At 36.5% G+C, this 24,633-nt stretch overlaps 1 protein-coding gene across 10 annotated transcripts in view; it reads left to right on the plus strand.

Annotated features, from left to right (window-relative positions):
• fcho2 (FCH and mu domain containing endocytic adaptor 2) overlaps positions 1-24,633 on the plus strand; it is a 241,038-nt gene that overhangs the window by 74,361 nt on the left and 142,044 nt on the right. For all 10 annotated transcript variants that reach the window (XM_069937031.1, XM_069937066.1, XM_069937035.1 and 7 more), the window contains 4 exons: positions 796-900; positions 2,709-2,807; positions 9,938-10,034; positions 23,919-23,963. In XM_069937031.1, the coding sequence (XP_069793132.1) occupies positions 796-900; positions 2,709-2,807; positions 9,938-10,034; positions 23,919-23,963 (346 nt within the window). The remainder of the gene's footprint in view (positions 1-795; positions 901-2,708; positions 2,808-9,937; positions 10,035-23,918; positions 23,964-24,633) is intronic.

The raw sequence follows: 24,633 nt of genomic DNA on the forward strand, positions 1-24,633 counted from the left end.
CCTCTCTAGGACAATCACATCTGAAATTACTGTGACAATCAAAATTGCATGAAATATTCTAGAATATGAAATATGCCTTCTCACTAACTTCTTATAAAGTTATGCTATAACTTCTGTGCTCCTATATTCTATGCTGTGGCTAATTAAAGTCACCTGCATGCCCTCACCACCACTCGGTTTACCTGAAATGCCACCTTCAGGGATATGGATTTTTAAACCAAGGTCCTGTATTCCCTGGGTTCCTACCCATTCACTCTGCATGTCCTTATCCTTATTTGAACTCTCAAAATGCATTACTTTGCACTAATCAGTATTCAGTTATCTCTACTTTTTGCTTTGCCTAATTTACTAGCTGATCAACATTGTTCTTTGGCTTGAGACTATTCTCCTCACTAGCCGTAACACCTGTAATCTTGGATGTAGCTTAAATACATGTGGAATATGTTTTAAGGGTGGAAGAGGAATGTTGTTATTTAAAATGACAGTTAATCTGTTGGCAATATTAAAGCCTTCTGTAAGCCAGATAGCAGTATAGATCAGTCTATAATAAATGCATGAACTAGTTAAGCTTTGATAAGGGTTTTACAAATAAATCTGAAAAGACAAGAATGTAAAATGCAATGAACATATTAGCCCATTTTTAAGGTTGATCAAATGTTCAGTTTTTAAAGAAATGTAATATTTTATAGTCTATATTCCACACCTCCATGCTAATGTGATCTTCATAAATATGTACATCCTGTTCTGAGCAAAATAATGCATCAATATTTTTGTGGTGTTTGTTTTTCTGTTCAGGCTATTGTAAAATCTAAAAAAGCTACAGAAACCTATAAATTATATGTGGAAAAATATGCAGTGGCCAGAACAGATTTTGAACAAAAAATGACAGAAACTTCAAGGGTATGTATTTGACAGTTGCTAATTGGTACATTTTTGTTACTGGTACTTCATTTATTGTATAAGTGGGATCCACAGTGTGCTTTTTTTCATACTGCAAGTTTGTTTATGAATAGGTATTTCCTATTCATCTTAATTGAGGAACATGGTGAGAGAAAGTTGAGGTAACAATAAAGCTAAATATATATAGTTGGTGTATATTAAGAAATTATATGCACAACCCACAATTTTCTATTGAGATGAACAATTAGGTTTTTGTGTTATGCCCTGCAGTTTTCATTTTTAAGATTAACAAACTGAAGGATGATATAAATGTGGTCTTAAGACAAAATAATAGTGCATTTCAAATAAATTACTGATTTATATTATAACCATATAACAATTACAGTGCGGGAACAGGCCATATCGGCCCTTCTAGTCCGCACTGATTAAATCATGTAACTTCTGATCTTGCTTGGCAATTAGTGTATCATTTTATTTTGAAAAGTACAGTATAACTAACAATTTCATAAAATAATTTCTGAAATAAAAGCACTTTAGAAATCCATCTTTCTTCTAATCCAGTAGCAATAATGAAAGACTTGTGTGAACCCCTCTGTACCAAATGCAAGATCGGTCTTGATAAGATAGATGCCTTTTACAAAGCAAGGATATTCTAAATGGAAATAATGGAAGAGATGAGGTGCACTGCATTTGTATAAACATGTAACATAAATAGCAAATACTGAATAACTGGACTGATTCTGCAGGGACACCAAGGAAGCAACATGCAATGTGGAATACTTTTATTTATATGAAAAAGGCATGCATCTGATCATGTGTGTTTCTTGATGCCATAATTGCAAGAATATTGCTGCACAAATGCAGTTTTCTATTTTCTCCACTAATCAATTTTTATGTCCTTCCAATTGTATCCCAAATTGAAATTTGTTTAATATGGGGATCTCAGCATCTAAGCTATCAAGTATAGGATATCATTTTCTATAGGTATTACTTGATGACTTCAAGGATCCCAGAGCCAGCGTAACTGTAAACTTGTTTTTTTTTTAAACATGGGTCATTTGAATTGGAATGATCATCATGGAGAACTTTCCAATATTGGAGGAATGCCACCCTTAAAGGCACTGTGTGAATGGTTGCCAGGATAAAATATTTTTTTTCTCTTTTCCCGAAGCATACATATGGGCTTTTAGAAGGTATGTAAGAGGTTGAGGAAATAGTGAGGATAGATGTTGGTGAGTGATGGTTCTTTCTATTTAACAAAAATGACTTGCAGTGATAATGAATTATCTGCATCATGAATTAGATTTTTATTCTTCATAATACTGCTTTCAATTTCATTATGCTATGCAGAGAATATTTTTAATACTGGATCATATTAAAAACCCAAAAGAATATCACTACCAATGATATAGTCGAATACTAAAGTATTTGGTGGCTGAATATGGAATATAAGTAAACCATGAAGCCTTCTGTTCAAAGAGCAGTTATGATAAAGCTTATATTTCAATTATTGGCCATTTAATGCTTGCTTCCTAAGTTTCTTGATCTGTGTCAACAATTAAATGTCTTGATTTTTTAAAATTTGCTTTTGGTTTCTTATTGAAACTGGGTCCACAGTGCTTGTTCATTAATATAATTTAGACTAATTCAATTTTTCCTGGCAAATTAAATGGCTAATATTTCATTATTTGACATTAGTTAATTTATATTTTAATGCTGCCTTTCATACATCTGTTACTTTTTCATTTAAACTTAGTATTGTTGAAAATAAAGTTTAATTTTAACCTTGTTTTATTTATTTATACCAGAAATTTCAGGAAATTGAAGAAGCTCACCTTAAGCACATGAAAGAAATACTGAGTTCTTTCAAACAATCTATAGAAGAAACTCACATACAGATTGGTCAGGTTGGTAACTAGTGAAAATGACATGAAAAAATTCAAAACATAGTTCCAAGTTCACCAAAGTTTTGTTATTGACTTATCAGCAATAAAATTAAAGCAAGAAAAAAACTATTTGATTTATATTTAATCCAATGGACCATATGAATTAAGCAATGGACAGACAAGAGTAACTTGGCAGATATACAAGATATTGTGTTCTCAGTATGTGAATCCGCCCAATAGGGTAAACAAAGATTTAGGAAGAATTAATTCACTGCACAGAAATGTTTTCATGGAATAAATTTAGATAATAATAATAGTTTTTTTTTAATGTGTGTGTGTGATTGAGAGAGGGAAAATTCATTGTTACACACCTGAGTGCAAAGTAGAAACATAGAAAATAGGTGTAGACGTAGGCAATTTGGCCCTTCAAGCCTACACTGCCATTCATTATGATCATGGCTGATCAGTACCTGGTTCCTGCCTTCTCTCCATACCCCCAATCCCCTTGGTCACAAGGGCCAAATTTAACCTACACTTAAATATTGAGAGGAATCCGGCTTCAACTACTTCCTGTGGCAAAGAATTCCACATATTTACCACTCTCTGAGAGAAGAACATTTTCCTCATCGCAGTCCTAAAAAACTTCCCCCTTATCCTTAGAGATGTTCCAAAATTCTTGTTTGCTGGAGCTAACCATATACATAAGATATATCAAGTCAAAAAGAAATATAATAAATACTGTATAAAAGGGTAGATAAATAAATATTCAAAGTTGCAGTTAATGCTAGAGAAAAAGTGAAAATTCAGTTGTGCAGATAGATAATTTGGTGATCTTAGAGTAGTTTATGGTTAGGTTTAGGGAAATACAGGGACGTTTAAGAACCTGATAACTTTCATAGAAAATCTGTTTTTTTAAATATTTTATTTTAAAAAAATATACAATATATTAAACTTTTTTTCACAAGCACAAAAAAAAGTCCCTCTCTCCCTCCCCCTTCCATACATTCAGATCCGTTCACTGTCAGAGCTTACATATATTTTAAATATTTAGAGTAAATAACATAACAATTACAGCACGGAAACAGGCCATTAGGCCCTTCTAGTCCGCACCGAACCAAACACCCCTTTCTAATCCCACCTCCCTGCACAATGCCCATAACCCTCCATCTTCTTCTCATCCATATACCTGTCCAACCTTTTCTTAAATAATACAATTGACTCCGCCGCCACTATTTCTCCCGGAAGATCATTCCACACAGCTACCACTCTCTGAGTAAAGAAGTTCCCCCTCATGTTACCTCTAAACCTCTGCCCCTTAATTCTTAACTCATGTCCTCTTGTTTTAAACTTTCCTCCTCTTAACGGAAATAGTCTATCCACATCCATTCTGTCTATCCCTTTCATAATCTTAAATACTTCTATCAAATCCCCTCTCAACCTTCTACGCTCCAAAGAATAAAGACCCAATCTGTCCAATCTCTCCCCATACTCCAGATGCTTAAACCCAGGCAACATTCTGGTAAACCTTCTCTGCACTCTCTCCACTCTGTTTATATCCTTCCTATAATTAGGCGACCAGAACTGCACACAGAACTCCAAATTAGGCCGCACCAACGTCTTATACAATCTCAACATCACCTCCCAACTCCTATATTCCATGCAATGATTGATAAAGGCCAGCATACTAAAAGCCTTCTTCACCACCCTACAGTTGGGGAAACTACGTTTTTGTATTTATAATAGTTTCATACACATTTTTATTCCTTTTTATTACTGTATCTGGGCCCCTATGTGGTTCAGGTATGGCTGCTAGACCTTTACAAAAGTGTCATATTTATTCTTTAAGTTATGTGATTTTTTTTTAGTAGGTATACAGATGTTCATTTCTGAAATCCATCGTGCTATAGGTAGAAGGGAGTTGGACTTCCAAGTGATTGCAATACATATTTTTTGCTACCGGCAGTGCTATTTTTAGAAATTAGATTTGATATTTGATCAATTTGTCACTTATTTCCATGAAATTACCTAATAGATATAGCTCCGGATCGCCTGTGAAAGCTACTCCTGTTATCCTGGTTAATTTTCCTGCAATTTCTTACCAAAATGGCCTCACTTACACGCATGACCACATAACATGTAAAAAAGTTTCTGTCTCAGACCCATATCTGAAACACATCTCTGCACTTTTGGCTTTTGATCTGTGTAGTTTTTTTGGGGTAAGATATAACTGGTATAAAAAAAATTATACTGAACCAGTCCATATTTTGCATTTAAACCTATCTGACCAACTTCTTTCTGAATCACCACACCCAAGTCTGACTCCCATCTTTCCCTTGATCTCTGTAACCCTGGTTTTACACTTTCACTCTGGAGAGCATAGTATATTTTTGTAATCAATTTCGATATATTCTCCATCCAAACTGTTCATTCAGTTTCACTAATTTCAGGTTGGGTCAATGTTGGTCCCTATCTTTCTCGTAGAAACAATCTAAGCTGGAGAAAACAGAAGAGGGTCCCATTGGCCACTCATGCGCTTACAATTAGAAAGGCGGTAAATTTATAGTGTTATGAGCCCAGAGGACCCCAAATCCCAGCATCAATAGATATTCACCAAGACAAATGGTTACTTAAGCAAAAGTTGCTTTTAATTAACTTTAAACATGAAAACAAGATCAAACCTTATCTTATTACTATTAACCTAACATAACCCCCTTCTAATTGTAAACATGCGTGAATGTAATGTGTATATAAGTTCAGAAAAGTTCTTTATTATTCGCAGGCCAATCTCACTTCTCATTCCTCCAAGTTTACTAGTTGCAGGCAGTTCTTATACTGTGCACAGAATTTAACATTTATGAATTTCACCAGGCTTTGGTGCTTGAAAGGTAAATAGTTACTGCTCAGGAAGATTCTTGTTGGTTTTCAGAGAGATTTGTTGATCCTGGACACAAACTGATTCCTTTTAATCAGCCATGTCAATGTCTTGCCAAAGACACTTGTCCCATCAGGGTTTTCCAGATGATAACTCCTTTTTGTTTCTCTTATTTCAAGTGAAACATTATGCAGACAGTCCTCTCCTCTTGTATGGACCACAAGGGCTTTGACCAGGCTGAACTAAGAACTCACAACCCATCTTCAAAATGGGGTTTGTCCACCAGTTTGCCAGCTTGTCCTGTTCCTGTCCCAGCTGCTGCTGCTGAACTGTAGAACTGAATTTCTCTCTCTCTCTCTCACTCTCTCTCTCTCTCTCTCTCTCTCTCTCTCTCTCAGAGAAAAGCACATGACCCTCTTAGAACAGCCAACTGCACTCAGACAGACTGCGGTTCCAGACCCAATCTTCCGAGTTCGTTCATCTGTTGCTTTCCGAAACAATAATCCATTCCTCCACAGCACTTCCAATTAATACCTACTTGTGAAGTCCTTATACGCATCCTTCAAAGTTTTTGCAAAGGCACTCGGAGCCTGGACTGTCTGACTTGAGCAGAGCTCTGGCATTTTAAATGAGATCTGTTTTGAAATGTTTGTATGTAACCATATAACCACTTACAGCACAGAACAGGTCAGTTCGGCCCTACTAGTCCATGCCGTAACAAATTCCCACCCTCCTAGTCCCACTGACTAGCACCCGGTCCATACCCCTCCAGTCCTCTCCTCTCCATGTAACTATCCAGTCTATTCTTAAATGTAACCAATGATCCCACCTCAACCATGTCTGCCGGAAGCTCATTCCACATCCCTACCACCCTTTGCGTAAAGAAATTTCACCTCATGTTCCCCTTATAATTTTCCCCCCTCAATCTTAAACCATGCCCTCTAGTTTGAATCTCCCCCACTCTTAATTGAAAAAGCCTATCCATATTTACTCTGTCTGTCCCTTTTAAAATCTTAAACACCTCTATCAAGTCCCCCCTCAATCTTCTACGCTCCAGAGAAAAAAGCCCTAGTCTGCACAACCTTTCCCTGTAACTCAAACCTTGAAATCCTGTCAACATTCTCTGCACTCTCTCTATTTTGTTTATATCTTTCCTATAATTTGGTGGCCAAAACTGTACACAGTACGCCAAATTTGGCCTCACCAATGCCTTGTACAATTTCATCATAACCTCCCTACTCTTGAATTCAATACTCCGATTTATGAAGGCCAACATTCCAAATGCCTTCTTCACCACACCATCTACCTGAGTATCAGCCTTGAGGGTACTATTTACCATCACTCCTAAATCCCTTTGTTGCTCTGCACATCTCAATAGCCTACCATTTAATGCATATGACCTATTTAGATTTGCCTTTCCAAAATGTAACACCTCACACTTATCTGTATTAAATTCCATCAGCCATTTCTCAGCCCCCACCTCCAGCCTTCCTAAATCACCTTTTAATCTACGGTAATCAATGTGTGTGTGACCTAACTAAAAATCCTGCCACAACTTACCCCCTTTAAAACATATCTATATACAATATAAAATATAACATAATCTGTCACAGCACAAATTCTAATTTACATCAGATTAAAATATTGATTCAAATAAATCAACTTGAACAATGGCATGATTAGTGTAGCAGGATTTTAATCTGGCACTGTGTGTAAGGAGTTTGTATGTTCTCCCCATGTCTGCCTGAATTTCCTCTGGGTACTCCAATTTCCTCCCACCATTCAAAACGTTCTGGGATTGTAGGCCAATTGGGTATAATTGTAGGCCTACAATTGGGTGTAATTGGGAATAAAGGCCTGTTATCATGCTATATGTCTAAATAAGTAGCTCTTTGTGGAAAATGGTGATTTAACAAATTTTGAGGGTGGCTTGGTGGTGCAGATGGTAATGCCCCCGCCACATAATTTTAGTGACCTCAGTTCAATCATGACCTCTGTCTGTGTGGAGTATGCACATTGTCCCTGTGACAACGTGAATTTACCCTGGGTTCACCAGTTACATTCTATATTCCAATAGGATGTGGGTTGGTAGGATATTTGGCTACTGCAAATTGCTTTTAATGTGGGAAAACACAGGCAGGAGGTTTTTTTTATATCCCTTGAAGAAGGGGCTCAGGCCTGAAACATCCATAATATATCCTTACCTCCAATGGATGCTGCAAGACTGGCTGAGTTCCTTCAGTGTTTGTGTATTGACTACAATGACAGTATCTGCAGACTTTTGTGCTTCGCTTCAATCTTGCCATTGAATTAGTCCACCTATCTGCCTTTTCCTCATTACCGTTAATTCCCATACTATGCAAAATCTATTTAATTCCGTCTTAAATGTCCAATATTTAATGAGACCACAACTCCTACTTTCTTGGGCAGTGAATTACACAGATTTACTCCTCTCTGGGTAAAGCAATTCCTTGTCATCTCCATCCTAAAACTATTTTCCTCAATCTTGATGCTATATTATCTTAGTTCAAGTCTCACCTAACAGTGTAAATCACTTTCTTGCCTCCATCTTGTCTATCCATTTCAAAATTTTATTTATTTTTGTAAGATCCTCCTCATTTTTCAGAATTCCCGAAATATAGTCCCAGGTCACATGATGTCTCCTCTTTGGCTAACCCTCTCATCTCTGGAATCAACCTGGTGTACCTCCTGTGAACTGCCTCCAACTCTGCATCCTTGTCTTATGAATAAGTCTTTTATGTGGCATCTTATCAAATGGTTTCTGGAAATCCAAGAACACTCCATTCACCTGTTCCCCTCTGTCCACTGCACTCATTTATATCCTCAAAAAACTCCAGTAAATTTGCCTGGTGGAACAATTTCTATACGGACGATTCACTATTTCTTCCTTAATGATAGCTTCAAGTATTTTCTACAGATGTTAAACTAACTGGACCATAGTTATCTGCCTTTTCCTTACATTTTTTAAAATGGCATCATGATATTTATCATCTTCCAATCCACTGGATCTGGAGGCTTTTGATAAAGTATCACAAACACCTTGCCCTAACTTCTGCCATGTCTTTCAATGCCCTGGAATGCATTCTATCTAGTTTGCTCAGCACCACCTCTTTATTGGCAGTGATTATCTTCACTTCCCAATGCAAACATAACATCTTTCTTTGCCATGTTAGATGCGCCCTCACTGTTAAAACCAACAGAAAATATTCATTCAAAGCTTCAGCATTTCCACATTACCTATAACTTATTTTTTCATTTTTGGGAATTATTTACATTAAGTTTAATTTTAAGTTTGTCTATCCAATACTAATGATGTTTATTTTATTAAATGACTATTGAATTGCTTTCAATAATTCTTTCACTGCTCCCAATTTAGACTAAGAAATAGCAAGATCCCAATATGAACCTGACAGAAAATCACCCCATTTCTGCACATTTGGTGCAATGAGTGAAAAGACTTCTGGCCTTTCAACTTGCTTTTTGGAAATTTTCAGTTTTAAAGTTGTAAATTTGTATTTCATTAAATGTCTTCGTAAATTAACTCAAAGCAAATTGTTAATAATTTCCCTCTTGAAAGTTGACAGATTTGTCAAACATGATGTCACTGCCCTAGTGCCAATTCGTCAGCAGGTTATTATTCAGGAAGAGAGGACAAAAAAACAAAATAAATAATTAGATAGAGTATTCTCATAGGGTTCATGGACTGACCTATCAGTAATATAATCGTAAAATCTGCCATTAATTTACAATTTTTTATCTTGATTCAAATTTTGTTACATAAATTTAAATCTTGATTGATAGTTATGGGGATTTTTAACTCCCATACCTTGTTGAATGTTTATTGACTGCAGGCTTTCTACAACTTTCATGTTTTGTTTATCACAAGATCTAAAAGCAGACGTAGGCCAATTGGCCAGTCAGGTTTGCTCTGCCATTTAATTATCAGGTGATCCTTATCACTCATCCCCATTCCTCGGCCTTCTCCCTGTACCCTTGATGCCATGACTAATCAAATATCTGTCAATTTCTGCCTTAAATACACCCAACAACCTCACTTCCACTGCTGCCTGTGGCAACAAGTTCCACACATTTGTGACCCTCTGGCTAAAGAAATTTCTCCTCTTTTCTGTTTTAAATTGACACCTTTTTATCCTGAAATTGTGGTTTCTTGTCCTAGACTTCCCTACCATGGGAATGTACATACATTTGAGATTTTCTTTGTTTATCCATTTAAAAATAAACTGTTTTTGATTTTTAGGTGCATGAAGAGTTAGTACAGAATATTGAGAATACTACAGTTGAAAGTTTGATACAGAAGTTTACTGAAACAAAAGGCACTGGCAAAGACCGACCTGGTAAGTATGTACTGCCTTGAGTGCTAATGCATTTTTCTTCTCAGAAAATGAAACTTCATTAGCATTTGTATGCAGATAATTTTATACTGTATTCAAATATTCAGCTGAATATTTGGGGGAATTATTTTCTACATTAGAAAAGTGATACAATTTTGAAAATGAGGCAACCAAAGTCCACCTAATGCATATTTCCATGTCAATTTCTGTAAAGCTACTTGAGCTAATTTTCCCTTCCATAAAATTTTTCTCACCGCCTTATTCAAATCCTGAAAAAAACCCTTTGAAAGTGAACATGGAATTGACTGAAATAAGTATTGAATACGAGGAAAAATATTCATTTTAATACAATTTACTCGACCTATTAGTGTTAATGAAAGATCCTTCCATTTAATCAAATCCATTTTAATCTTTTTCAATAAAGATAAATAATTTAACTTATATAAAGATTGATAATTTGCATTCACAGTTACCCCTAAATATTTAATTTTATCACACCATCTTAATTTTTACACTCTTTATAATCCCCTTCCAAAATTGGCAATATTTCATTCTTATCCCAATTCAACTTAAACCCAGATAACTCCCCAAATTGAACTAAACATTCTTGTAAATTTTTCAAAGAATGTTCTGGATGTGTCAAATAAATCAATACATCATCAGCAAATAAATTAATCTTATGCTCATCATCTGCAATTCTTATCCCTTTAACCTTATCATTCTGTCGAATTGCCTGAGCTAATGGTTCAATGACCAATGCAAACAAGGCTGGTGACAATGGACAACCTTGATGAGTTGATCGCGATAATTTAAAAGGAAAAGAAGTTTGGCCATTCGTCAGCACCCTAGTAATCAGATTTTTATACAATGCCTTAACCCAACCAGTAAAAAAAGGGCCAAAATTAAACTAGTCCAGTACCTTAAATAAAAAATTCCATTCAACTCTATCAAATGCTTTTTCCACATCAAGCGCAACCACCATTGATTGGTTGGTTGGGATGCTGACTCGATGCATTGATCAACGTTATCAATCTAAGAATATTATCAGATGCACATCTATTCTTAATAAAACCTGTTTGATCTGTATGTACCAACTGAGGTAAACATTTAGCAAGTCTATTTGCCAATACTTTAGCCACTATTTTATAATCCACATTTAATAAAGAAATTGGTCGATATGAAGCTATCTTTCTTTGGAATCACTGTAATTATTGCACTTGAACAAGATTCCAGTAATGACTGAACTTCAGTTATTTGTTGCAACACGTCCATAAATATAGAAGATAAATCTTCATAAAACACTTTATAAAATTCCACTAAAAATCCGTCATCATCTGGCGACTTTCCATTTGGCATCTCTTGTACAGCTTCTTTAATCTCAAAATCTATAAATGGAGCTTCCAATTCCTTTACCGCTTCCTTCCCAAAACTGGTAAATTTAACTTAGATAAGAAGGATTCAATAGAACCATCATCCTCCTTTCCCTCAGAAGTATACAATTTCTGATAAAATGAATAAAATTGGTCATTGATTTTCTGAGGTTTATAGGTAACTATTGAATTCTTTTTAACAGCATTAATAGTTCTCGATATTTGTTCCATTTTTAATTGCCAAGCTAATACCTTATGAGCCCTCTCACCCAACTCATAATAATGTTGCTTAGATCTTTGAATTAATCTCTCATACTGATATGTTTGTAAAGTATAATGTAATTTCAACTGAGTTAATGCTGGTTTCTTATCTTCTGTAACCTTCTTCTGAAATTCCTTTACCAACTCAGTAATTTGTTTCTCCAACACCAAACTTTCCGCCAGATACTGAGTTTTTAAGAAACTTTAATAGAATAACTAATAATTTGACCACACTTTTAAAGCATCCCACATTACAAAATTACTACTAACTGAATTAGCATTTTCAGCTAAAAATAAAGCAATCTGTTCCATAACAAAAGTAATAAACTCTGGTTTCTTCAATAACATTACATTAAATCTCCACCGGTAAGTTGATGGCAACACTTCAGAACCTACACAATAAATAAACAACATAGAATGATCGGATCTAACCCTAACTCTTATATTCAGCCTGCACTACTCTAGCCTGCAAATGTGCCGAAATCAAGAACAAATCTATTCTAGAAAATGAATCATGTCTAGATGAATAAAAAGAAAAGTCATTTTCTGTCGGATTTATTCTCCTCCAAACTTCAACTAAATTCAAATCTTTCATCAAAGATCCCATTTGTATTGCCATCTTTGATTTCCTTATACTTTTTGGAGATCTATTCAGTAATGGATCCAAAACACAATTAAAATCCCCTCCAATCAAAATATTTTAATTGGCCTGATTTAATGTTAAAAAAAGCCTCAGAGATAAATTGATCATCATCCAATTAGGTGCATAAATATTCAACAATGTCCATGGTTCTGCAAAAATTTCACAATTCACCATCAAAACCTTACCAGCAATCTCCGTAAATGATTCCAACTCAAATGATAGTTTCTTATGAATCAGAATCGCTACACCCCTTACCTTAGAATTAAAAGAAGGAACAATTACATATCCAACCCAATATAAAGTTCATCAAAATCAGTGTATTTTGGATTATTGGAGTTATGCATTGAATTGAAGGTGTCTTCTAAGTTTCTTGAATTAATTATGCATCTGGTGTATTCGGTTAACTATTTGAACTGAATATCCACTTTTGCTATTGTTATCTGCTATTTAGAAGTCAAAATCCTTTTTAACTTTTAAAATGCTTCTGATGAAAACTAGAATTATAACATTCAAATGGAATTTAGATAGAAAAAAAATCAAATCTAAGATGACAGTACGTTGAAAGTAAACAATCAAGAAAAATAGATTATATACCCTACCATTCTGCAGCTGACTTCAGATTTAACTCCCAACTATACTGCTTTATAATGCTAAAATAATTCCAAATTTCACTAAGATCACTAATGTGTTCTTTTTACGCATAAAATGTATGTAATTATGGCTTAAAAAAAAAATTCACATCAATGTTGATGTAATCCAGTCGTCAGATTTGATGTCTGTCAATTAATGCTTATGTGGACTTTAGAAAGAATTGCTCTTGAATTTTTTCAAACTAGATTTTAACAAACTACTTTCAATACAAAATACAATGCAGGAAAAACACAATTGTGTCTGAAACTTTATTAGTTTTCAACCTGCAAAGAAGTGCTCAAAAGATATTTCATTAGTTGCTCCACATTGGAACAGCAAGCCTTTTATGCTTGCTGTTCTGTGATTTACACTTACTTGGAATTAGTTCTTAAAGCTGGATCCTATGCTTTACTGAATTAGGTCATTCTCCCTGGGCTACTGGCTGTCAAGGTTATCAAAAGAGCTTAGAATATCAAAATTAATATCCTAGTAAATAATAAAGTGCAACGGCGCAACTCCCAGAAGATATTGAACCGGATATGTGATGTCATTGCGTGATGACATCAAGGCGTGTCGGGTGCGCGATTTGGGATTTTAAAAGGTTGCGCATGTTCTGAACAATAAATCCATTTGATTCACTGAAGAAGTGACTTGTGTGCTTATTTAATCGTTTCTACTGCGATTCCAGTGGCTACAATTGGTGACCCCTATAAGTCCAAAAACATATTTTTGGACAAACATGGACTCTGTGAAGCTGCCACCTTTCTGGACAGCTGAGCCTGAACTGTGGTTTCAGCAGCTGAAGCACAATTTCACCTTTGCAAAGTCGACCGATACCTACCACTCATTAATACCATCTCAGGGCTGTCGCTAAGAGGGTCGGCAACTTCCTAAAGGATCCAACATGTTCCAGCAAGTATGACGCTTTAAACACTTTTTGCAGTTATATGGTATGTCCCGTAGGGAAAAAGCAGCCAAACTACCAAAGCTCAATGGGTTGGGAGACTACGCCTCTTCAGAACTAATGGATGAAATGCTGAGCCTGGCATCTGGTGAAAGTTTCAATCTGCTATTTGAACAGCTCTTTTTTTAGAACAAATGCCAGACAATATTAGGCTCTTGTTATCCAAGTGTTCATTCAAAGACCCAAGAGCTGTAGCAGCTCTTTTATGGCTGGCTAAATAGGACAGCAAGGAAAAACAAATCTGCGCAACCAATCCCTCCATTCTTGACGGCGTGTCACACTCTAGTGCTCTTAACACAACACTCCCTACAAACAAACAATGCCCCAAAACAGGCAAGCAGCCTGTGGACACCTCTTCTTAGTGTTATTATCGTAGGCGTCGTGGAGTAAATGCCCGCAAGTGCCTTCCACCCTGCTCCTTTGGGGGAAACGCTCAGGCCAATTGCCAGTAAGGGTTGTGGCGGTTGGTGAAAATCCTGCAAGCCTATTGTGTGTATGGGACCAACTGTCCCAGTGAAAATTTTTAGTGGACAACAATTCAGAAGTTAGTGTATTTCCACCCACCGATTTTGAAACACCATCCTACCCCGGACCTGCAAATACAAACAGTTAACAGTTCCAACATTCCGACCTTTGGCACCAGGAAGATGAATGTCAAGTTAGAGAAACATCTTTACACTTGGCCATTCATTGTAGCAGCAGTATCCTGACCCTTGCCTGGTGGAGATTTTCTTCGGACTCATTCATTCCTTGTTGACATAAAAGGGCATTGGCTAATAGATGGAACTACTTTTCAGATCATTCCTCTGGCAGACACCTTTAGCCTTGCTCTGCGCCTTCAAACATTAAGTAGACGAGTGGATGAATTCTCCAAGCTATTGGAAGATTTCCCTGAAATTATTACTCTACAATTTTCTGCCTCCACTGCAAAGCACGGTGTTACTCACAGCATTTGTACTAAGGGCCCACCTATCTATGTGAAAGGTCATTGCTTGCCACTAGACAAACTGTGTTTAGCTAAGGATGAGTTTCCCCAGATGAAGGAAGTAGTCATAATTCGTAGGTCCGACAGCCCCTGGTCTCCCCATTACACATGGTCCCAAAGCACAATAGAGGTTGGTGACCTTGTGGAGAATGCAGGTGGCTTAACGTCGCCTCATATTCAGCATTTCTTGGTTAATTTGCATGGAGCAAAAATCTTCTCCAAAATAGACTTGGTGTGTGGCTATCACCAAGTACCAGTGGAGCCAGAAGACATTCCAAAGACAGCAATAATTATCCCATTTGGGTTGTTTGAATTTTTAAGAATGCCATTTAGATTAAAGAATGCTGCACAATCATTTCAATGGGTGATGGACGCTTTTTTACTTCAACAACATTTTAGTAAGTTAAAAGACAGGACTTAGGGAGTGTTATAAATCAGAGACTGAGAGGGACACATATGTAGTTCCATGAAAGGGGTGATGAAAGTATTTGGTGTGCTTGAATTCATTGATCAGAGCATTGAGTATATGAATAAGGACATCATGTTACAACTGTACAAGACTTTGGTGAAACTGCACTTGGAGTATTGTACACAGTTCAGGTCATCCAGCTTTAGGAAAGTTATCAATAAGCTGGATAAGAGTGTAAAAAAGATTCACAAGATTGTTACCAGGACTTGTAGGCTTGAATTTTAAGAAGTGGCTAGATAGGGTGGGACTTCCTGACTAATGAGTAGCTATAGGAAAAATTATTAAAATTATAAGGTACATTTATAAGATCTCTTTCCCCAGGGCAGGGGAATAAAAAATTAGAAGGCATAGATAAAAGGTGAGAGCAGAAAGATTTAAAAGGGTCCTGACGGTCACCTTCTGCATACACAGTGTGGTGGGTATATGGAATACATTTCCAGAGCAAGTGTTAGAAACGTGGACAATTGTAATGTCTAAAAGACATTTACACAGGCACACTGATCAGAAATGTTTAGTGGGATAAGTGCTCAATGCAGGTAGATCAAGTTAAAAGTTTAGAGTTTGCATTATACCTGGTACAGTGAGAAGGGTTCTTTTGCAAACAATCCAGCAAGTCAACTCTAACATGTATAAAACCGTACAAGTAGAGAGCAAGAGTGAAATTAAAGAATATGATGTTACAATGAAAAGATCAATTAATATGGCAAGGATAGCATGATATCGCTGTTGTGAGGTTCATTCGGGAGCCTGATGGCTGTGGGGAGTAAAGTGCCTTTGGAATTTAATCTGGACATCTGTGTGTAATGAATCTGTGTTAATATTAATATTTAAGTTAGTGTTAAGTTATATTTTCTATAAATATGTCTTGGGTAATGTAACAGGGTTACACACCCGTACAATACATTCAGAAGTGAGTTGATCTTTTGAGTTATGAATATGGCATGGTTTCCAAGAAACTGGAACTGGCAACTGCTAAGAGATTCCAGTACATGTTCACATGGTTTCCAAGAATTGAGATGAGCTCATAAAATGTCACATGATTTTGAGAAATATATTGGCAATTTCAGACACTTTGAGACAGTTCAGAAATCAAATCCATGTGGGACACACGGGAATTGGACCCTTGTGAAAGACAGGGTTGAATTGCAATAACTGGAATACGTGTTGTTATATGTTACTCCTAATAAAAGGGAGTACAGAAGTAAGTGGATTTCAAAAGGGAGACCACTTTCCAACTACTCTTTTGAAAATGAAGAGTACAACCTCATCGTGGAAAAAAAACTCCATAACTCTAAGGAAGATAAGAAAGAGTTGAAGATTGCTAGGGTGAGAGATTAAAATGAAATCTCGTCCTGGAAAATGGCTCAGCAAGATTTGTGACTTTGAAAAGTATAAGGACTGACTTGGAAAAAAACAAATACTTTTTTATTAGTTTTAAGCAGCAATTTAAAAAGAACTTGATGCTTTGCATTTTCTTCGTAATTACTTCACGCACACACTTACATAATTATATTTGCACATAGTGGGGTTAAGCTTAGAGTTAAGTAAGAAATGTTATGTGATTAATAGTTTGATTAAAATCAATTATTTTGAATTTATCATTGTTTGGTGAATCTTCCCTGGCTGTTCCTTTGTTAGTACTAATAAGATTTTATTAGTTAGTAACTGTGTGATATGTTGCACTTTTTGGAGGTCATTTGTAAGGGGAAAATATACATTAATGGCAAGACTGTTAAAACCATTGATGTGCAGAGATATCTGGGGGTCCAGAACATGAAAATGGGCATGTATGCAGATTGGATGGTGAAGTGGGCATATTGGCATACTTGTCTTTATTGGTAAGGCCATTGAGTGAAAAAAACAAAGAACTCATATAAAACTTGGAGTAGTGCTTGAAATTATGGTTGATCCATTACAGGAAGGATGTGGAGCTTTGATACAGAAGAGAGCTACCAGAATACCAGCTGGATTAGCAAATATGAGCTATGGGGAGAGGTTTGATAAGCTTGTTGGGTTTATTCTCTCTAGAGTGTTGGCAGCAAAGGAAAAATTTGAGAAAGTTTATAAAATTTTGAGAGGCATTGATAGAGTAGACAGTCAGAATTTTTCCCAGTATTAAATTCACATATACTAGTGTGCATGCATTTAAAATGAGAGAGAGGGGAATTTAAAGGAGATGTATGGAGGCTTTTTTTTAAAACCTAGAGTGTACTGGTGCCTGTAATGGGTTGCAAGAGCTAGTAATGGAAGCAGATAGATTGTTGGGTTTAATATGTTTCTACATAGACATATGAATATGCAGGGAATAGAGAGATATTTATCATGTGTTACAGAATTTTAGCTTAATTAGGACATCATATTCAGCACAGGCATCTAAGCCTGTTTACGTACAATGTCACCCTCTTGAACCACCTTCATAGTGGAAGGAGGGAGAAGGGAGTGTATCTGGGATGTGATCGATCTTTCAGCATAAATCCTGCCTTTCCTTGGCAGTGGGAGGTTTCGATGGAGTTGAATGAGGGGAAGGGCATTTGCACGATGTTCTGTTTGCATGATACACTACCTTCAGTAACTTCTTCCGATCATGGGAAGAGCAGGTCCCATATCTCGCTAATTGGGGCTAGCTTGGTCAGCATGGTCAAGACCTGCTTCTTTGCTATAAAGTAGAATATTGAGTAATTGCAAATTCTCCCAGTACTCACTGTAAATATTCATGTATAATGCAAAATATTTTGTACCGAAATTCGAGCTCAAAGTATGGGGGGGGGGTCGCATTTTACATGAGGTTATTATTTTAACAATTTTTTCTGCCAGGTTTAATAATAAGAAAGGTTAACAGCAGCTGCCTACATTGACGGCAGCGCAACTAGGTTGGGCACGGGGGGGGGGGGGGGGTAGAGATGGCAGTGTGAATTGGGCATGCGAGGGGGGAGAGAGACACCAGTGCAACTTGGGCGTGTGAGGGGGGAGAGAGATGCCAGCGCGACTCAGGCAGGCAAGGGGGAAAGAGACGCCAGTGCGACTCGGGTGGGTGAGGGGGGAGAGAGACACCAGCATGAATTGGGTGGGCAAGAGGGACAGACAGCAACGTGACTCAGGTGGGCGAGGGGGGAGAGAGATGCCAGCGTGAATTGGGTGGGCGAGCAGAGGGGGTAATATATGCGGGTAAAATTTTTCTCCCTTTTTCCCTTCTAAAATGGGGGGGTCACATTATACACGAAATGCATTATACACAAATATTTACGGTAGTTCCAAATAATGTAAATTACATAGAATTTGCCAATTTCCTTCACAGCCTACTCCATTGAAATCAATGGACTTGCTGTTTCTGCACTAAGACTAATGTCAGTACCAATATTTTCTAACATAACTATTGATAAACTGCAGTTAATTGACATTCTGCCAATGTAAATCGTGAGTAACTAACTATCATGAGGATTTCTCAGGACATTTGGGCCATTCATGTATTACAAAAGTTTTACAGAAGTAATTGAGTTTGTCAATCATGACATCTCTGAAAAATAACATTTCCTATTAATATTTGTGAAATGCTAAAAAAACTGGAGTTTGATCTTCACATAGGTTATATTTGTTTCTCTTCCAAAAAAAATTAATAGCCTTCTTTTTTGGTGAAATTCAGTGATGAAGTATGTAATTTATGGGTTAAGAGAGCAGATTATTCAGAAGAGTTCCCATTTCCTCTTGAATTATTTGTTTCTCTTACAGACAGAGACAGGACCTGTATGTTTTAACAAAAATGATATCTTTGATCATAGGTTTCAGGTAAAATTATTTTACACATCATAGTTTCTCATTTATTTTCCCTTAAAGAACCATAAATAATTGAAATATCTGCCCTGTTTTAATGTTTAAAAATGCTCTTTAATAATGTATGTAAATGACTTTTGGTCTTCAGCTATCATGATTCATTTTTAAAACAAGTATTAATGTAATTTTCTATTCTTAAGAAATAACAGGAAGACATCAGGCACTGGAATTATGTGCAAAAGTTGACCTTTTGTGTTGAAGCTCAACATTGAAATTCCAACAGTTGTCCTTTGTTTTGACAGCAGAATTAATTGAGGCTAAAACATCTCAAATTCCTCTTCTTTCAAGCTATTCATTAAGAATTATTCTCTGGCTTTAGGGCTGTCAGAAAAATAACATGTTTTGCCATGATTAAATGGCAGAATGATAATCGGTTCAATGCATTTCAGAGAAAGGTTGAATAAACTTTCTACTGCGGAAAGAGTTCAGAAATGACGCGCTGTGAGGAAGGTCAGAATGTGTACTTGTCTCCAGCTGAGTTATCAACAGGCTCGAAGCTAGTCACGCAAAGGCCTGTCATCTCAAGCAACATTCGAAGCATATGTAAAGTAAAAACTGTCCTACCATGCACAATTTAATGGCTGAATTTTTAAAATCATTTGTATTTGATCATTTTTTTAAACTTCAGATGTTTATTACTTTATTATGAAAATTTAATTTGAAAGTATTTTGACAAAATTGCCATGTGATTTGGTCTGATTGAGCTTTTCGATGCATGTATAATTCAAACAGATAATTTCATTAAGAGCAATAAACAATTTGCTGGAGGAGCTCATTGGGGCGAGCAGCATAAGCAGCTCCAAATTCCAACACCTGCAGAATTTTGTGTCTCTAATTCCATTTTACGTTGAATGAGACACTTTAGATATTTCCAAAATGTATACTATATTTCAGTCGGTTGCACAAATCCAGTTTAAGTCTATCAAGATTTAGGAAATCTGAACTATAGTAAAGCCCCTGGTATCCAGAATTCAAGCAACTGGTGAAAAAATTGAGGAAAACAAATAAGAATTATAATAAATAAAATAATAGTTAAAAAATATGGAAGTTTAAAATTGACTCGCATTGCCGTTAGTTCACTAATCTACCACTTGCGCGCTAGGCGACACCTTCAACAAGTTCCTGCCTTGTACTTAGTTTAGTTTGACAACATCAGAATATGGTTGCTTATCAGGTTTAATAATAAGAAAGGAGTTCCATGAGAAGGTGAATATTTAGACACAGTGTTCTTTTTCAAATGGCTGGCTTAGCAGATCCAAGATTTGTCATGGTATCTGCATATTAGACATATCGTGAGCAAAAATCAGAGGATTATGAGGCAGCAGGTCATTTTTAGTGAGGCATTGTAAGTGTAAGTCTCAAGCAAGCAGAAAATACACTTATCTGGCAGCAACCAATCCCCACAGGGTTTTACTGTATCATTCCAAACTATATTTACGGAAGTTTAACTGCTATTGTAGATTATTTTTGAAAAATTAGCTGTTTTTAAAACTTACTTTTGCCAGAATTGAGTGTTTACAGTGACATTATGTCAAAGAAATGAGTATCACGATCTGCACCATTTTATATTTGGGTACATGCTGCCTTTTATTTAATGGAATCTACCTGGAAACCAATGGGGGAAAAAAAAACTTGAAAGGTGAACTTTTTCTTTCAAAAATGGCCTTTGGAAAGAATCAATAATATGGTGTCACCATTTTATTAAGTGACATTTTAAAAAAAGATTGTGACCAGAGGTCAATTTATTGCTTACTGGACAATGTCATGATTGGATTTCAAAGTTTTAGTACTATGACAGAATGTAGATAGGTTTTTTGGGAAATAAATTGGGGCAGGGTTTGTTAGTGTAGGTAACATCCAAACACTTTAAAACAGATCTTATTTTAAATTCTGGAGCTCTGCCCCAATGCTACACCTGTCGGGGCCAACAGTCTTTACAGAAGCTTTGGAGAGTGCCCAAGAGACTTCACTAATGGATTATTGTTTGCAAAAAGGCAGCAGGTGAAAGAGCTTGTTAGAGTCGCAGATTGTCTGCAGTGGAACTTGTTGTTCTAAGAGGGTCATGTGGTTTTGCAAGCAGAGAGAGTCAAAGAAGCTTTCTCTCTGAGAGAGAGAGAGACTCAGAGATCGGTTCTACAGTTTTACAGTCAGCAGCTGGAACTGGAACAAGACAAGCTGGCAAGCTTGTGGAAAACCCAATTTTGGAAGATGGATTGTGAGTGCTTGGTTTAGCCTGGCCAAAGCCCTTGAGGTTCATGCAAGAGGAGAGGACTGGCTGTCTAATGTTTCACTTGGAATAAGAGAAACAAAAAGGAACTCCGTGGTGACCTGAAAGAAAAAGGTTATCATCTGGAGAACCCTGAGGGGGCAAGTTTCTTCGTCAAGACACTGAAGTAGCTGATGGAAGTAAATCAGTTGTGGGTGTCCTGGAACAATTAATCTCTCTCTCTCTGAAAAATGACAAGAACCTTCCTGAGTGGTAATCATTTACCTTTCAAGCATCAAAGCCTGGTGAACTTTAGAAATGTTAAATTCTGTGCACAGTATAAGAATTCCCTGCAACCAGTGAACTTGGAGGAATGAGGTGAGATTAGTCTCTGAATCAAAGAACTTTTCTGAACTGACACACATTACATACACATGCGCTTAGAATTAGAAGGGGGTGTAGTTAGGTTAGTTAAGTCAATAGTGATAAGTTAAAGTATGATTCTGTTTTCATGTTTAAAGATAATTAAAAACCACTTTTGTTTAAGTAACCATTTGTCTTGGTGAATATCTATTGCTGCTGAGTTTTGGGGATCCCTGGGCTCATAACACTGCCTAATTTTAATATGCCACATTAGTACTGACAATTCAAATGTAATCTGAAATATATTTTCCTTTCCTTTCACTATATATTAGTGCACATTTGTTTCAAGTTTATTCATCTTTAATCTGATTATTATCAAATTGTAGTGGTTCACATTGAATAATCTAGATAATTTATTAAAATACATTTATAAAAGGGATTTGCATTTATAAAGTGCCTTCAATATTTATATGATGTCTCTAGCACTTTATCAACATTAAGCACTTTGTTTATTGACCTGTTATAACATGGGAACCCTGGCAGTCATTTTGTGCCCACTAAGGTCTTATAAAGAACAATAGGCTAATAACCAAATAGTCTGTTTGATATTGTACACAAGCATTGATCAAGACAATGGTGTACACTCCTTGTGCTTTTAAAAATAAATCCTTTGGGCACACACTGACATATTTCACCACAAGTTGACATGGTTAGAATTGATACAGATTTATAATCTCATATAAAGAATGACATTTCCAATTATGCAGTATATTACAGTATTTCTGTTAGCTGTGAATTGGGATTTTGAACTCAAGTTTCTGGAATGTGACATGAACTTAAAAATTTCTGACTTGGATTGACTTAACATAATTGACATTTCACTAGATGTAAACATGCATCTAATTTTAAGATTATATCCTTTTTAGAAAAAAGTAAAATTTTGAAAACATTAATACTTCTTCCCCACCATCTTCTGGCTTGATCAAAGTACTATACCTAAACTTGTTTGTCCATTCAGATAATTACCTCATAAACATGCAGGCCTAATATTTGTGGAGTGGAAATAATCTGAGAGGATAAGATCAAACCCGTCAGCCCTTATCCTGCTAATTAAAGATATCATAGTTGGGTTGTAACAGGACAAAACTCTGATTTAGATTTCAGTTTGAAAATTGGAATTAACATTTGACCAAGCATTAATTACCGAATGCAGGTGGTATCCTTTGTGTGAAGAAATGTTTCCTATCATTACTCTTGATAAGCTTAGTTGTAATTTTTTAATGGTCTTGTTCTAGATGTTGAGCACAAGTTCTTGGCTCTCGTTCAACCAATTTAATTCTCCTCCCCACTCCCATGCAGATATGTTGGTACTCAGCTTCATCTGTTGCTAGGATAAGTAAATTTGAGGAACTAGATATCATCTCCTTCCTGGGCAGTCTAAAACCCAATGGCATGAACATTGAATTTTCCAATTTTAGATAACCCAACCATGAACTCATTTCCATTTGACCTTTACCTACTCCCATTCTCATATTTGTACAAATTATATATGCCTCTTCTACATCCTCTGTCAACTCATTCCATATACAGACCCCACCCCTCCCCCTACACTCTATTGGCCAACATTGTCCTTCAGGTTTCTTTTAAACTACCACCACCTTAAAACTAGGCCTCTAGTTATCAATTCACTTACCCTAGGGAAATATTATGACTATTCACTTTAACCATGCCCCTTATGATTTTGTCTATAGTCGCCCCTCCAGGGAAACAAAAAATCTAGCCTATCCAACTTCTCCTTAACCAGTATTGTGTGTTTGTTGATAAAGATTTTGACAGCCTCCAGTCCTAGTAACATCCTTGTGCTTACTCTAAGTTTCACTGGATAGGTTGACTAGATTAGAACAAACAATGAGAATCTGGAGAGACTCGGCAGCGCAAGCAGCATTCATGGAGAGAAATAGCCAGTCATTGTTTCAGGTTAGGATCCTTTGTCAAGACTAAAGTGGAAAGGGGAGAGAGCAGACGTTAAAATGGGACTGGGGCTGGGGAGATGCTATGAGGGGATAGGATACTGGAAAAATGAAGATGGGAGATATGAAGAGAGGTCGGGGAAGACGATGATGGAGAAAATTTGATTTGAAATATTGTCATTCTTTTCCTTGTTTCAGGTTCTGTTGAATTTGAAGAATACAACGTAACTAATGCTCTGGAAGGTATTCTTTTGCTTTTATTGTATTTAAAGGTGGATCATAATTGCCAATGATTAACATGATCACAAATTAATATATTAGTATCTTAATGTATTAATATTGCATACCCTCAACTCTGTTCTCCTCTCCTTTCCTCTTTTACTTCATTCTCTCCCTCCGATTCATTCTATTCTCTCCCCTCTGCCTTTATGATCTTCCTTTTATTTGCCCTTTCTCCTCATGGTGTGTCCCTTTCTTTTGTTGCTCTCCTTTTTTTTCCATCTGCTTCTTTCCCTAGGCTCTTTTTGCTCTCTCCTTCCCCTCTGCTTTCTGCCTGCTTCTCTCCTACCTTTCTTTCCCTCTTTCCGTGTTCTTGCTACTCAACCTATCTTCATGCTTTCATCCTCACCTCTCCCCCCGCTCTCATCCTTTTGTTGGCCAACTACTTTTCTCTATTTGTCTGCATTCCTTCTCTTCCTCCCTTTACCTACCTCTCTTGCTCTCTCAAATCCATTTCTTTCTCCACCACACTCTTTCAAAGGCAAAGAAGTTTCCTTGGACCATTCAAATTGCTGTGTCTATCATTGTTTAACAATGTACTTAAATCTGCATTTGATAAGGTTGCTGTTTGAAGACCCATGATACATATGCATTGTTGATCTTGATGAGATGTATAATATAGTTAGAAAATTGC

Source organism: Narcine bancroftii, chromosome 1 (genome assembly GCF_036971445.1).
Source record: "Narcine bancroftii isolate sNarBan1 chromosome 1, sNarBan1.hap1, whole genome shotgun sequence".
Lineage (NCBI taxonomy): Eukaryota > Metazoa > Chordata > Chondrichthyes > Torpediniformes > Narcinidae > Narcine > Narcine bancroftii.